This window comes from Dipodomys ordii, unplaced genomic scaffold, assembly GCF_000151885.1.
Source record: "Dipodomys ordii isolate 6190 unplaced genomic scaffold, Dord_2.0 Scaffold41, whole genome shotgun sequence".
NCBI lineage: Eukaryota > Metazoa > Chordata > Mammalia > Rodentia > Heteromyidae > Dipodomys > Dipodomys ordii.
The window spans coordinates 12,028,884-12,045,623 of NW_012267257.1; the positions used below are offsets into that span (position 1 = coordinate 12,028,884).

The following is a 16,740-nucleotide window of genomic DNA, read 5'->3' on the forward strand; positions in this document are numbered from 1 at the left end:
GGGCACGGGCAGCCGCGCGAGCTGGCGGGCTGCGGCAGCCGCGCGGACGGCGGCTTCCGCCCCTCGCGGGTGGTGGTGGTGGCCAAGACCACCCGCTACGAGTTCGAGCAGCAGCGCTACCGCTACGCGGAGCTCTCGGAGGAGGACCTCAAGCAGCTGGTGGGTCCCGGCGGGGGCCGGGGGGCGAGGGAGGGCGCCCTGGCGTCCAGGCTCTGGGCGCCCATTTGCTCCCGGACTCGACTGGGGTGCCTGCACCTCCTAAAGCAAGACCTCTGGGGCGACCCCAGTTCCCGAGGCCCCGCAGGATCCCACTTGCTGACCTCCCTGCCCCTGGACTCTCCTGCAGACCACCCCCCTTCTCGCGCGTGGGGGTTTTGGTGGCGTTGGGCAGTGGCAGGTCAGGTCTCCAGGTCTCCGTCCAGTAATGGACGCCCCGAATCTGCCTTCGATGGGCGAAAAGAGCGGCCTGGGGGTCCCCACCGACTGTCGGGGGGGCACTTGGGGGCTCCCTCGGGCCCTCGCCCCTGGTCGGGACCGGCGTGTCCAGCCCCGCAGGAGGAAGGCGAGTGGGTGGTGGGAGATCTGAGTGCGGAGAGAACTGGGGGGGGGAGGGGAGAGGCGCTGCAGAAAACTGGGCGTTGCAGCCACGGACACACCCCCCTTTACTCTGCGGGACCCGAGGCCTGGGCCCTCCTGAGTCTGCCTTTGCCCAGCTGGAATGTGGGCGCCCTAGGAGGGTCTTGCGGTTGGTGTCAAAGCACGTGCGGCTTTGGTGCCAGGGAGAGCGAGGGAGGAAGTTGGATTTGCATCTTTGTAAGCTAGAAAGGTCCTATAACGGTAAGTGACTGGAGAAGGTGTGAAATACGCCCTCGGGACCAGCGGCTCCACTGTGGACTAGGTGTGTTCATTAGTATTTTGGAGAGAAGCATATAAATCCAAGGGAGATTGGAACCCCGAATTTGATCAGCTCTCCTCCTCCTTTATTGACCTTTTTGATTTCATATCCCTACTCAACCATCATTAAGACATGGAGAATAATCGAGGTTGCCAGGGACTGTATTACCTAGAAAAACCAGCGTTGGATACTTTATTGTTGACACTGTACTCATAGTGTGTGGAATTAGTTGCATGTAACCATTACTTTTTAATTCTTTGTAAACTTCAGCATAGTCGTTTTGTAGATAATGTCAAATGAAATTTTAAATCTTGGCTTCAAGGGAGCCCAAGTAGAAGTCCAAGTGCCAATTTCCCTTTTCTTTTCCTGAGTATTTGAAAATCATTTGTGGGATTTAGAGAAAATCAACAGTTTGGACTGGAGATTAGAGTAGTTGAATTTGTGTTGGACTGTGAAATTGGGAATGAGGGAAAGTTAAGGTCAGATGAAAGTACTGGTTTCTATTTTGGGAAAGGGGTGTGTCCTTTGGTTTATTCTCCTCTAATTTTTCAAGACCCACCTTTTAGAAATTGTCGCATGCCATTTCAAGAAAATGTTCTTCATACAGTTTCACTGAAGCCTCCCACAATTTCCAGTAGCACATCAGGAAAATAGAAAAAAAAGAATGAAACAGTACACTCAGTTTGGCTTGTTCAGAGTGGGGATCAGAGGTCAGGAGAGCTCTAAGCTGTGGTTCTGTGTTGTTAATTTCCTATGTGGTTTTCAACTTCTCTGGGTGTCATTGCCAACGAAGACAATACTTTTTTATCGTACTGTCAGCTTTTCAGTTAGTTCAGTATGCCAATGTTAGGATTGGATTAGATTGTCTCCAAAGTCCTTTTTAATACTGGCATTTTGAAATTTTTGAAGGCCTCAGGAAAATCGGTGGCATCTGAATGAGAATTAACTCTTGGACCTCTGAACTAGACTGCAGCTAATAAAAACTTAAAATGTAGGGAAAGTCAATAATTGTGTAAAAGTTAAACTACCTAATGTACCCTGAGTACAGAAATCTCTTAATAGGTAAATATTTGTCCCTAATGTTCTTAGAATAAGAAAGCTTTGAAATTTACCTGCAAGACTGTGCAGGTAGTTTTGCAATTAACTGGCAGTGGAATAGGTTTTGTTGTAGATAATGTTACAGATGTACTGAATTAGGCACTATTGATAGGAATTATTATCATTATCATTATTATTATTATCAGTCAGTATTGGGATTTGAATTTAGGGTTTTGCAATTCTTTTTCTTTTTCTAAAAATCATTTGAGCTATATCCTAGCTCTCTTTTGCTTCAGTTATTTTACTGATAGGGCCTTTTGCTTTTTGCCTCAGGGCTGGCCTTCCACAGTATTTTTCCTGTTACTCTGGCTGTTAATTGGGATGGAGTTCCTGAATTAGAAATTGTTGGTCTGGACAAGAATTGTTAACTCTTCTTATTTTAACTCTTCTGCTTTTCCGGAGTAGCTGTGATTACAGGTGTGAACCACCATGTCTAGCCTTTGTTTTATGATTATGTTAAGCCAGTACTTGCAATGATGTATACAGTATTAAGATACAGCCTGGACTAGTGATCAGGTACACATCAGAGAATACTGGGCCTTGTGTAATAGAAATGGCATGAACATTAATGTTGTTTGTTATATTGTTAGGGTAGAATATACTAAAATGTGTCTTATCATGTGCATTGAAATAAAAGTAAATGGCTAAAGCAGGGAATCCTAGCTACTCAGGAGGCTGAGATCTGAGGATCTTAATTTGAAGCCACTTTGCGCCAGAAAGTCCTTTAGACTCTTTTCTGCAATAAACCATCAAATAAGCCTGAAGTGGAGCTGTGGCTCAAGTGGTAGAGTGCTAGTCTTGAGCACCCAGACCCTAAGTTCAAGCCCCAGGACTGACACACACACACAACACACACACACACACACACACACACACACACACACACACACACACACACACACACACACACACACACACACACACACGTACGTAAATGGCCAAGTATTGCTTGAGCCTTCCTGCACCTTACCTGTGATAACCTGGCCTTGCACCAAAGCATTCTGTTTTCTTGTGGTGCTTTTTGATGCAAAGCACATCACTTTTAAGATATGTCTTAAGATACCAATAAAGATAGGCCAGACTGCTAGGATAGTTTTATATTCTGACATATTATGCTTTTTTTTATTATTTTGTAGAAGTGTAAGGAAGTCGAGTAGCCTTTTAGTTGATAAAACATGTGCAAAATAGAATTACGTCCTTCAGCCTAGGTCAAAGTTTTGACTTTCACTTACTCTTTTAACTAATTATATTGCTTTATTTTTAACTTTTTAAAATTCTTAACTCTTAATTCTTTTTTATTTCTTAACTTTTCCCCCATTGATCCATTATTTTTCTTTTGAATAGTGGATTTTTAGCTAAGGATTTTACCTTCAAGTTTCACGACCTTGCAAAGACTAATAAAGCTATTATTACAGTTTACATAGGAGATATAGATGTTGGCAGAGGTGGAACTTTAATCATGATCCACCACAGTCACAAATTAGGGCTTTATGTGAAACAAAACTTTGAAAAGGATTTTGATACCAGAGAAATACACTATTTGTTGAAGAGTTTTTATTTGTCTTTTAATATGTATTAGATACAAAACATTTATTTTCCACCCTCTACTCCATCCTAGTCTCTTAACTTTAGAAGCTACCCTCTGTAATGGTTTCCCCATTTCTGTCTTAGGGTTAAAAATCATAATGAGATAAAATAATTATACCTAACAACGCCTCTATTATTGGCTTACATTATTCCTGTCTATTGCCATCTTAAGTGATTTGGGAAGTGTTGTACCTTGGTTTTGTTTTTCTTTTGTTTCCTAATGAAGATGGTGTGGCTTAGGTTTTAAGTAGCTCTTAAGCAGGTAATACCTTTCTGCCACCTGGTTTGAGCAGTAAGTATATTGTATACGGTGTGGGTAGTTATCAAATTAAAGAATGTGATCTGGAGCCCTCCTGTGCCCTTCTAACTGAACTTTGCTCCTTTCAGATCTTCCAGGTGCAGGCTCCAGAGTGATCTATCTAAAAACAAACATCTAGCCTCTTGATTCCTCTGCTTAGAACTTCCTAAATATTCCTCATAATCTTCTATCAGTAGCATATTAAAGTAGCTTAAAAATGTAAATGATTCAGAAATTTATTCAGTAAAAAATTGTATAATGAAAATCAGTTTCTTGTGTTTCTTCAATAATCCATATTCATAAATCGAAGCAGTGAAATATTCTTTGTCTTTATCTCATCCTGTTTTTGTTCATTGATAACATACTGTTCTGTACTTTTTTTCTTTCCACTTCACAGTGTTTGTTATTCTTTTTAAATAGTATATGTGTCTTATTACATGTGTGTATGTATCTTAACACTTAAGTTATTCACTAATTCTGTGTCAATCAATCTATAAGACAAATGACCTAAAAGACACACATAATTGATTAAAGAATTGCCCAGTTGTCTCTTAGAGATAGTTTGCTCTTACCATCTTGAATGAGAGTTCCTGGTTTTAGAAAACATTTAAAAATTTTAAACGCCTGACAACTTGAAAGTTTGAAATAATATTTCAAGGTAATTTAATTTGCATCTCTTAGGATCTTCATAGTTGCAGTCCTCTTGTTTTGCGGGCAGTCCTCCATCTTGTTCCTGTTCTTCCTGAGAGATTGGCTCAGCTGTTCTGTTAGGACTGCTTGATAACCTTGTTGTGGCCCTGACTTCCTCTGCCAGTCAAGGTTGTGTTACAGTCTCCATATATATTCCATAATACTTACCTATGATTATTTCTTCTGTGGACTGTAAACTAGAGATTTGGAGGCAAATATTCCCTGTCATTCTCCCCATACTCATAGCCCTACTTAATAAGGTGGTACAGTGTTTCTGTATTGTTTAAGATGATATTTAGTTCTTATTCTCCCCTGGCCTAGGGACTAGCTTTCTTCTAGATGAAGACCTTAGGCTGAAGGTTTCAGTAACTCAGGTTTCTTAGTAGGCCTTTCAGTTTAGATATCTTTAAGGAACATGAATGCAAGCAAAAGATGATTAGTATTTGACCATGTCTTTTACTTTTAGTGGGCCAGAAGGGGGAGAGAAAGTATTTTAAATTCTGTAGAACACAACTTGGAAAATAGAGCCTTATGGTCTCTTCCACAAAGGCTTACAAGTAGATTTACAAAGAAAAGATTATCTAGCAGTTCAAGTGCCACAATTGACAAAAACTGTTAAGTGAGAACTCTCTTTTTTTCACCTTCTGATGTGTATAGCTTTACCAGGGTGGGGTGGGGGTGTTAAAAAACTCAATATGTGGCCGACCATGAAATTATATATAGAATAATTTTTATTGTAATTACTCTTTGCATTTTTAAGGATATGAAAAAAGTGCAAGAGTTTACTGATGTAAACTAGTTGGTATGTTGGCTAGTAAGTTGTTCGCTTTGTTTTATTATCAGTGAACTTTGTAACATGTAATGGAAATGTGTGGTTTCAAAAGATTTTCAGATGTGCCAGTTATTTCATATCTTAAGAAAATTATTACATGTATGTTTTTTCCTTTATAATCACTAAGGAAAAAATGAAATGACTAGATGTATATCATATGGGAAATTAGATTAACCTTTGTATGATATTTCCATTTTATTATAGACTTGAAACAATATTCATCTGGCCACGCAAAAAAAGGCTGCCTTACTAAGATTAACTACAATAACTATTTAGTGTATTTAACTCTGTATGGTTTCTTTAAATTAAGGGCACTATGGTGCTGTTATAGCCTTTAGAATATGGTTTGTTGTTTCATTTTTGCTTTACTATTATTGATCTTGAAATATATTTCGGTTCATATGTATTAATGCATTTTACTTTTGTGTAGCATTCTGCTATTTGAACAATTAGATTGTTTTCCTAGTTCAAAGGAAAAGCACGTAGAAAAAATATATTTTCTCTAGCATTGAATAAATGCTTGAACCTCTATATTTTTGTCAGCAGTTGGTAAATTTTACCATTTTTGCCAATATAATAGAAATGAAATTAGATCTTTATTTTTAGGATATTTGAAGTGTTTCAGAATGCAGAAGAATTTTTCCTGGTGTCAGTATCTCATGCCTGTAATCCTAGCTACACAGTAGCTCGAGATCTGAAACAATACTAGGAAGACAAGTGAAGGTTATCTTACAGTTGACAAAAGTCAAATTTTTCTGTGATCTACACTCAGAAATATCGCGACTCAGTACTTAATATTTAAAATAAAAGGTAACTGGAGAACATTTTAGCCTTAATATGTATAGTGTGTTTTTCATTTAATAAAATGCTGGCTGTAATTGTAACCAGCTTACAAGGTATTGTAAGGACAGTTTGAAAATCATTACTCATGAGTAAATATTTTGAGGCCGTACAAATGCTTTGGGGCTCAAAGTGGTAGAGTGCTATCCTTAAGTGCAAAAGCTCAGGGACACTGCCCAGGCTCTGAGTTTAAGCCCCACAAAACGAAACAAAAAAGAATAAAAGATGACACCTGGGCTTATTCTGTTGAATAAGGCCCTGGTGCTAGTATTAACAGGCAAAAATACATATTTATGTATATATACATAAATACATACATATCAGGTGAGCACATTTGAAGGAGGAAAGTACAGTCAAGTTTAGATCCTCTCACAGGCACCAGGCTGACCTGTAGATAATTTAAAGGAAGGCGCTTGAATATTTCAGTTGAAGCTCAAGCGAGGCTTGAGGGCCAGCATAGGTTTCAGAGTTACTTGCTCATGCTTGGTAGATAAGAAAGGCCTTGATGGAACTCTGAGCAATGACAGTGTGCAAGGCTGGAAGTAAATAATTAACATCAACAAAAAATACAGAAAGAGAAATGGAAGACTGGAGAAAGGGAAGGCAAGGTCTTCGAGAAGGAGTAGGTAGATGAAAAATGCTCCCAGGCAAATATCATCTATATCTGAAGGAATCTCTAGGAGTCAGTGCTGTAGGTCTGATCATGAGAAGTGAATAGATGACTGGTGAATAGTTGACTTTCTGGCTTTTACTTCGGTACTACTAACTCTTTTAAGGCAATTTTGAGAAATATTTTATTTACTTTATTCCATTTAAGCATACTTAAATTATACCTAGTAAGTTTACATAGCAGACTGTCATAATCTCAGATGTTTGTGCATTTCTTTCAAGTTGTATTTTCAGAAGACAGCTTCCATGGAAATCTTACAAAGTACGAAATAATAATACTCAACTGACTGGTAAAACAAGTTTTAAGAATTTGTAATGGTAATAAATTCAATGTGGGCCAAGTAAAATGTAATAAATGTTGTAAACTATTTAGAGAATAGACTATCACCTGATCTTAAAATGTAAGTCTTTCATCGTAGAGAGTACATTCTTCCTTTCATACTGTTTTCACTTTAGGGCTATGTAGTAAGGAGAGATGTTGGCTTTTGGCAGTATTTGTAAGTGAAACTTTTGGTTATACTGTGGGTGATATTTTTTTTAGATTCACCTGTTTTCCCTGTTCTGTTGAATCTATTTTTGCAGTGAAGAGAATTAACAAGTTTTTGCTTAATATCTAATGTAGAACACTGTAAATTGAAAATGCGTTCTAAGTTTCTCTAACTTTTAAATTGTAAAACATTTTATAAGAATTTGTGTGTAGGCTGTAGGAGTGGCTCAAGTGGTGGATTCAAACCCTAGTACTGCACCAAAAAGGTGTGTATGCATAAATAATACATATGTGCATATACATGTATATACAGATATAGACATATATGAACATATATATATATATATAATGTGTGTGGGCTTTTTTGATTAAGGTATGCTTTTAGATGTTTAATGTCATGTTATTTTCAGGGACAGATTTTTACCAGCTTTTGTAAACTATACAAACATGAGGACCAGTTAAATAATGATATAGAGCTTTTTAATTGATGCCATTTAAGTGATTTTCATACATAACTTCATCTCTTACCTTTCTGGCGAGTCTTTGTTAATGAAGTCCAGTCATCCAATAAGCCAGAGCTCTGACAAAATAACATAAAACCTTTATGCTCTAAATAAGTGTTTGCCATAAGTTATTAGAATAAATTTGAGTGGGAATAAGAATTTATGAAGTGACCTTTTCTTATGCTGAATATTTTCAGATACTATGTGAACTTTATGTTTAGATTGGGAATTTTAGGAATTTCAATGTTACAATAATAGGAAATGACATTTTAAAATTTAAATCTATTCCTCCACAAATTCTAACCCCTTTACCATACTAGAGAACTAAAGTTTCCTAATATTAACTGCTGAGTATCATTATTTCCTAGAGCTTGTTGAAAACTAAGTATTGATTTTTTAATAACTAAAGATAAGTCTTAATCTCTAGCTTTGTAAAATGCACGTTCTTAAAGTGTGATCATGGAAAGTAGTTACTGTAGCTGTAACAATAGTCTGCCTCTGTTCAGTTTTGATCAGGCAGGGATGGCTTGTCACTGTCACTTAGCTGGGTTATCTTCTCTGGAACCTGCTTATTCACTGTTATTGCTTTTCTGAAACATCCCTAGCATAGCAACACCCTTTAAAAAAAGAACAACTGAACCCTGGGTGAATGGATTCCTTGAACAAATACTTATCTAGTACCTAGGCCTTGAGAGTACTTGATGAGCAAAGTGAGATCACTGCTCTCCAGGTACTCGTATTCTAGTTAGGCGACACAAATAGATTAAAAAAAAAAAGTAAAACGGATAGTTTCAGGCATGGTAAATGCAATGAAGGAAATGAACAATATTGGGTAGAGTGGTGGGTGGTGGTGTTGTTGGTGGTGGTGGTGATGGTGATTGCAGCAACCTTGACAGCCCCAGTCTATCACCAGTGCTGTTACCATGGTCAGGTCATCCTGCCCCAAGGCTGAGAAGAGTCAGGGTTGTGCAGAGAGAGGGGATGCATTACAGCAAGGGCACAGGAAGAAGCTTGGTGAAAATAGGACTTTGAGACTAGAGGTAAGGATCGAGACAAAGCATGAAGTGTAGGAAGAGGGAGCTGAAGTCAGGCCTCTGGAGAATTGGTGGAAAGGTCTGTGATAAAGTGAGAGAAACGTACTCTGGATCCCTGTGTGGGGTTACACTTGTAGGGAACAAGAGTAGAAATGGGGATCCCTGATTTACAACCTTGTGCAGTAGTCCAAATGTGAGTCATATGTAGTGGTTGTGAAGGAAAGACACTTGTAGATCTGATCCAGGACTCAGAGACTAGGTGTAGGAATAAGGGAAAAGTAGGCATTACTTTTAATAAGGGAAAAGTAGGCATTACTTTAAGCCAAGATGACTTGGCTTAAGCCATAGATGAGGGGAAGTCCTGGAGTAGCAAATTAAGAGCTTGGTATTTAAGATGTTAATTTGAGAAGCTTGCTAGACATCCAAAGAAAGATATCAAATAGATAGTTGGGTAAATTCATTCTGAGTCCTTAGAGGGCTGGGATGCTGTTGGGGAATCATCAGCATTTGCTCAGAGAGCTCTTTTAAATCTTGGAAGCTAGATATCATAGAGGGGAAGAGTAGAGATGTTCTATGGCCCACATTCTTTGAGAGGTGGTTAGTGCTGCCTCAGTTAAACTGGGCCTGAGCAGTGATAGTAATTACCTGCATGTTAAAGGTATATGTATTCATAGTCAGAAATTCTGCTGTAAGAATACTTTTTCAAACTTGAGTTACATTGATGAAAATAAATGAAGGCTTATTCAGTGGTCACTGCTTTCCTTTTAAACAATTCTTGACATTTGCTCTAAATATAATGAGGCTTAAAGAAGAAATTATATGGGCCATCTGATCTACTTTTACATCCTTATTAATTTTTACAGTGGTTTAATGTTTTCTCAGCTCTTGACTGGAGTGAGGCTAAAGTGATTTTCTATACCATTAGTCATAGAAAAAAAAAGGCTAGAAAGGTAGGTTTTAAATATTAACTATCTTAGATTGATTATATTTGATTTTAATTTTAAATTTTTATCTTGTTATCTTTCTAACCTGTAAGGAGTAAAATACAGATTAAAAATTCAAATTAGAAGTTAATTTTACTTCAAGAAGTAGTGATTGAAAATAAAAATGTATTTAATATTTTATATTGGACAAGTACTTGAAAAATTGATTCATATCATAAAATGGAAAATAAAAGAATTTGGAAAAGAAGTAATTAACTTCTTTTTCAATTCTCCTAACATTTCCTTCCAGTGGATAAATTCCCTGCTTGATAATTAAATGTTCACTGATACTGTATCAGAGTTTTACTCTCAACATTTTACTTTATGGATAGTTTAGAAGGCATATAGTTTATAAAAGGAGAATATTCATGGTCAGATAATAATGTAACTGTAATCAATTAGGCAAAATAATTCTTGAAAGAAAATATATATCATAGTCTCATATAGCATGGACTATATATCTAAAGTTATCCTTTTGCAGAGAGCTTACCAGCACTTTGTTTAGATTGCCTAGGTAAATTCCAAACAGAGCCCAGCAAATCCAAGTGGAACAAAGGTTATCTAACTGTCGCTAATGATACTAGTTATGAGTTGATCTTCAGCTTTGAAGTAGCAATGTGTAAAAAAAAATCATTAAAAATTGAAAAAGGTTCAAACCCTTAAGCTTTAAAACATTAAGGTTTAAACAGTCATATCCCACTGACTCAGGACTCAGACTTAATGCTATCTTTGATATAATAACTAAAATACGATTTTCTAAAGTCAGACTTTATAGTTGAATATGAACTTCTAGGTGTCACCAGTAGTCACTAAAATTTACTTCATACATAAAGCTTTTATAATGACATAGTAAGTATAACAATATATTTCACATAGTAAAACAATGTTTCTTTTCTTGCCTTAGCTTGCATTAAAAGGTTCTAGCTACAGTGGACTACTGGAACGACATCATATTCACACCAAAAATGTGGAACATATTATAGATAGTTTACGGTAAGTCTGAGGGATAGTGAGATAGTGTCTTGGGTGGGCTTTTATATTCCAGACTTTCCACTTTTAGTTGTAGTAGCTAATGTTTAGTAAGATTGTCATTATTAAATCATTTTCAGAATTACTTGACTAGTTTTACAACTTTCTAAGGAAATTTTTATTATGCTCTGGAAATTTCACGGTATTTTCACGGTATTTTTTGTCTGCCATAGAAGTACCTTTTCTGCAAACAGTGAATTCAGTACACAGCAGCCTTCAACTGTATGTGTATATTTCTTTCTTTCTTTTTTTTGTTCTTTTTATTTATTTTATTGTGCAAAGTATTTTTTAATTTTAATTTTATTGTCAAGGTGATATACATAGGGGTTACAGTTACATAAGTAAGGTAGTGAGTACATTTCTTGTTGAACTTGTTACCCCATCCCTCATTAATTATTTTGTTATGCTTATTTTTTAAAACAACAGAAAATTATATTGATTTCCATTATAATAGAGTGTATATGAATTGTTGTTAAGAAATTTTAGTTGATTTGTGACTAAGTGCAGTCATCAAATAAATTGTACATGTATATTCAAAACAATAAAAGAATTTACAAATTCTAAGTGTTGAACTCACTGGTTCATTGTCTGCCACTCAATATTTGTTGGGTTAGAAATAACTGCTATTTGATTTTATAATATAAATTATATAATGCTAATCTGAACCATTTTGTATTAATACATTTTACAATCAGAAGGAGTAGAAAAATGAAATTTTAGCCAATCAATTTTGCTGTTAGTGGTTATAAAATTGTTTTAAATCACATGAAAGTTTGGATATTTATTTTCAGTTTATTCATATGCCTCCTGACCTGTCACAGTTAATTGACTGTTGTAATTAAATGAAAATGAAGCTAACTTTACAAAGCTATACTTAAATTTGTTTATGTGACATATATCTGATTTACATTTCTATTGTACTAATCTTTCAGTAAACATAACCTTATTATGTATGTTTTCAGTGGAAATTTTATATAAACTTTTATTTTAGGAATGAAGGAATTGAGGTTCGTCTAGTCAAAAGGAGAGACTATGATGAAGAGACTGTTCGATGGGCAGATGCTGTCATAGCTGCAGGAGGTAATTGTTTTATAGAGATAAAGTTGTTGGGGTGTTGAAATGTGGTTCAGCACATGGTCTTTCCATGTATGCTGGTGTCTAGCTATTTTGAGGCTTTCAAATAGGATTAGTTTTCAAACAGATTTATTTTGTTTATAATGAATGAAATGTTAAGGTTCCATGTGTCTGTGTCTGTATATATTTAAGCTATGCTTTTAAATTCAAATATAATTCAAGAGATTAGTTGTAATTACAAAAGCATGAAAAACATACTGAAGATAATAGTTTAATATGATTGGATAAATACATAGTCTATCCCCAATATCTTTTTTGAATTATATTATTGTTAGTTACCCTTCTTCGTAAAGCTTTAACTAGTTTTTGGGGAGAACAATCTGAAGCTGGACGTGGTTGGATATGTTCTTACTAAAATAGCTTATGGATTTGGTCTGATATTATAGAAAAAGGAAAGAGAGGTTTTAGGATTAACGCATTTGGTTCTCATCTTTACAAAATCAGATCTAAATTAGGTGGCATTACTGACATCTAGTGGGTAGAGACCAGAGATTGCCAAACATTCTACAATTCACAGAACAGCCCCCATAACAAAGATACTTTTCTGTGAAACAGTGACACTGACAATGAGATAATATGATGTTAATAGAAAAGATGAGCGGAGGCTATGGCAGTCAGCAGGAAGTAGTGTGATTGTTGAAATAAAAGAGTTTTTAAAATGATGTTTAATCTAATTTTATAATAGCGGGCTGATTATGTGTTATTCTTGTCCTGTGTCCTGTAGGTGATGGCACTATGCTTCTGGCCGCAAGTAAAGTCTTGGACAGACTTAAACCAGTTATAGGAGTAAATACGGATCCAGATCGGTGAGAAGCTTGTTCTTATTTTGTGTTTTATTTGTGGATATTGTGTGTGTGTGTGTGTGTGTGTGTGTGTGTGTGTCTATGTCTGTGTGTGTCTGTTTGTGTGTCTGTGTCTGTGTCTGCTGGTCCTGGGCTAGAACTCGGACTGTTCCTGAGCTTTTTTGCTCAAGGCTAAGGCTCTACTACTTGAGGATAGCTCTCTTTTGTGGTTAATTGGAGATAAGAGTCTCATGGACTTTCCTCTCATGGCTGGCTTCAAACTGTGACCCTCAGATCTCAGTCTTTAGAACAGTTAGTATTACAGGTGTGAGCCACCTGTGCCTGGCTAGTTTTGGATTTTCTATTTGTGTGTATTCATATAGGCATTTCTGTTTTGCTTTGTATGATATCTATGATAAATCCTAAAATTTGGAAGTTATTTTTTATTTTGTCTACTGTAGTACATTGCTGGGCACTTGTTGCTACAGGGTTTTAACTGTGGTACATGACATTTGAGTGGAGGCACTATTGTTTCAGGAATGTTGTGAATGTTCCAAAAGCCATTCAGTGATGGAAATTTGGTAGGTATTATTAATCACTACCTATAATAGGGTTTTCTTCAATGTGATTGTTTTACAGACAGCTTGACTTTCTAGTTCAAGCATAAAAATATACATCCATCTACTGGCATCAATGGGAGAAAATTATGTCATGGTGTGGAGCAGCCCTCATACTTAGCTGTCTAAGCATTTTGGGAATAGGATCTGAGGCAGACTAGATGAGTCCCTAACCACATGAGTATTGGGCTCTTTGGTGTCATTGAAGAGGGAAGAAATAATGATGATCATTCTTATGGTTGCCATAAGAAGGAAAGCCTAGTTGGACCTGTACTGGTTTTTCAGAATGACATCATTGACTTAATGAGTAGACTTAGTGAAATACTGTTTCTTTCCTTGATTTGTTGATAATTACCCTTACTTTTTTTTTTCCAGCCATTCACAGCTACAACTTTTATCTGGACCGTATAGTCACCTGGAATTTTTCTATCTCTACAGTCTTAATTTTACTGACATCCTCCTACTTTAACAGCAGTCTTACTCCTTTCATCCCAGTAGGTCTGCCAATTGAGTGAGTGCATTCACTTAATTCTTCTTTCTTTCCCTTTATTTACTTTCTTGATTTTTAAATATTCAAAATCATATCATATGGTCAATCCCAGATCAGTCTGTCATAATTTCTACTATTATATTAGCTTTGAAAAAGTCATCTGAGGAAACATAGAGTAGGAATTTTGGGTTTGATAGCATTTCTAATTTGTAGTCTCCAGCAATTGGAACAATTTCTTTAGAGTAGCTCTTATACTAGTAGCCCTGGTTATCTCTCTTTTCCATTCCTTGTGGTTGCTGCTTTTAAGTATATCTGTTCAACTTTTGAGTGCTGTTAGCACCCTTATCCTCCTTCCTTCAATAAGGCCTGCTTCTCACAGAAAAAATGAAAATCAACCGATTAGAACTTGCTTTAACTTTTCTCCCACGTAAAAACCTCCTTTTCTATTATTTGTTACCTTTCCCCCTTCTTTACATGTGATTCTTTTTGGTGTAAAGTCTTCAAGACAGTAATCTTTTAATAATATTTTATTAATGCTTTACCCTGTGTCTGTTACTGACCCTTTTCCTGACTCCAAATTTGGTATTTCTGTTTTCTCTTTTTCCATTTACTGCCACTTGGTATCTTCAAGATTTTCCGCCGAACTGTTCAGTGGCCTTAGAGACCAGTGCTATCTTAGTTACCACATTTTAGTTTGGACATTGTAGTTCTTGCATTACTTGATTTCTGGGAATCTTTTAATGATAACATCTCCCTTATTATATCTGTACTGCCTTGGCATTCATGACATCTTGAAATTACAACATACCTATAAATGATCTTTTTTTTTTTTTTACCTGCCTCATTCTTCATGATTCACCTGTGCTGCTGATGTGACTTCCCTTCCCTCACCTTGTTATGAAACTAGTTCTGTGTTCCAGGAATTCTACCATGCAGTCCACTGCTTGCCTCTTCTTGTCAATAAATGTAGCTAAGGCTTTTACAAATGTTAGTGGTTGAATTACTGCCATACCTCCCAGTATCTCCCCATCTTTTATTCTTATCTTTCCATAAATCTGTACTCTAGGAAGTATTTGCACTATACGGTCTTTTATGGTTCATCCATGATCTTTAGAATCCAGTGCAAATCCTTAGTTAATATATGTGATCTTACACCATCTACTGCTTATCTGTTCTTCTGGTTTCCATGGAGTCTTCAGGTCTTGTACATTCTTCAGGAAAAATGACCCTTGCACTAGAACACACACACATACATACATGTGCATGTATGCACACATACACACACAGACAGTTCCTTTTAAGAGTAGCCTAGAATCCTTCCTAAAGGCTTTGTGCAGAATTGCACTGTATGAGCATCTGCTGGCTACTAATACCATAGTTGGAGATGTACTGGGGGATGCTCTTGCTCTGATGAGAAGATTTGTTGACATGTAAGATAGTGCATGATTTAGAGAGAGTGTTCTAGAAGACCCATGTTTGTTGCATGCTTTTAAAATGTGCTTCTGCCAAGCCTACTGTCAGCATTCCTTTAAGATGGAATGCAAAATTTTACTGTAGTAATTCTTGTTCATTTGAGCCTCTCTGCCTGTCCTGGGCTCTGACTGTACCTACCTGTGCACAGAGCTCTTATGCCTTTCTGCTTCTTTGTGTTCTTGTTGAACTCTCAGTTTTGAGCTCTAACCTTATATATGAGTTTCTCTATCCCTAGCATAGTTTTACATACAGTTGGTAGACAATAAACATTTGAAAAATGTTAAATGATTTTAGAGAGCAGGCCTAGGACTTTGACTTAGCTAAATATTCTGTGCAATCATTGGTTTAGTAATTAACTTTCGGTTGCCTTCAAAATTTGGAGTTTAGAATTTAATAGACTATATATCATTAAGAGAAGAGATCCTTTTTTGATCATACTTGATAATTTATTGGGCTATATTTTTCCTTAAAACACCAGCTTCAGGGGCTGGGAAGGTGGCTCAGTGGTAGAGTGCTTGCCTTGCATGTCTGAGGCCCTGGGTTCGATTCCTCAGCACCACATAAGCAAAAAGAAAAAAGCCGGAAGTGGCGCTGTGGCTCAGGTGGTAGAGTGCTAGCCTTGAGCTGAAGAGCTGAGGGACAGCGCCCAGGACCAGAGTTCAGGCCCCACGACCGGACCCCCAAAAAAAACAAAAACAAAAACAAAACCAGCTTCATGTTCACAAACTTATGGGGATTTTGAAATTGGTGAGCAGACTTGATACAGTTCTATCTTTCCTGTTTTCCACCTAGAATAGCATTTTGGAAGTTCTTTGTTTTCTTCCATCCGGCTAGGTGTATTAGGCCTCCTAGGAGGTTGCTTTGTGTTTCCTTCAGCAGTACTGTGGTTCCTCCTCTTCTGTGGTGTTATCAAATGTTATGTAATAAATCATTCTAAAACATTGAGGATTCAAACAATAGTAATGATGATTTCTTTCTTGTGGTTTCTTTGTGTCAGGAATTGAGTAGTAGCTTATCTGTTTGGTTTTGGCTTGGAATCTGTCATGAACTTCCATCAGGAGTCAGCTGGGCTGCAGGCATCTGAAGATTTCCCTTGGACTGGAGCCTCTATTTCCAGATGGCTCACTCACACAGGCTCATCCAAATGAATATGCCATTTCACTGTATGTCCTTTTCTTCTCTATTGCATGCCTCCGCTGTTGAGGCTGGTAAATTGACATTTGAATGCTTACTGTTCAATATTATTGGATAGAGCTCTGTGGAAGCCAGCCTCCAAGGTCACCTCTAGTATTTATCCAT

General features: G+C 37.0%; 1 protein-coding gene across 1 annotated transcript in view; it reads left to right on the plus strand.

Annotated features, from left to right (window-relative positions):
* Positions 1 to 16,740, plus strand: part of Nadk2 (NAD kinase 2, mitochondrial) — a 43,137-nt gene that overhangs the window by 2,150 nt on the left and 24,247 nt on the right. The window contains exons 4-7 of the mRNA XM_013018524.1: positions 2 to 159; positions 10,821 to 10,909; positions 11,937 to 12,025; positions 12,804 to 12,885. Of these exons, the coding sequence (XP_012873978.1) occupies positions 2 to 159; positions 10,821 to 10,909; positions 11,937 to 12,025; positions 12,804 to 12,885 (418 nt within the window). The remainder of the gene's footprint in view (position 1; positions 160 to 10,820; positions 10,910 to 11,936; positions 12,026 to 12,803; positions 12,886 to 16,740) is intronic.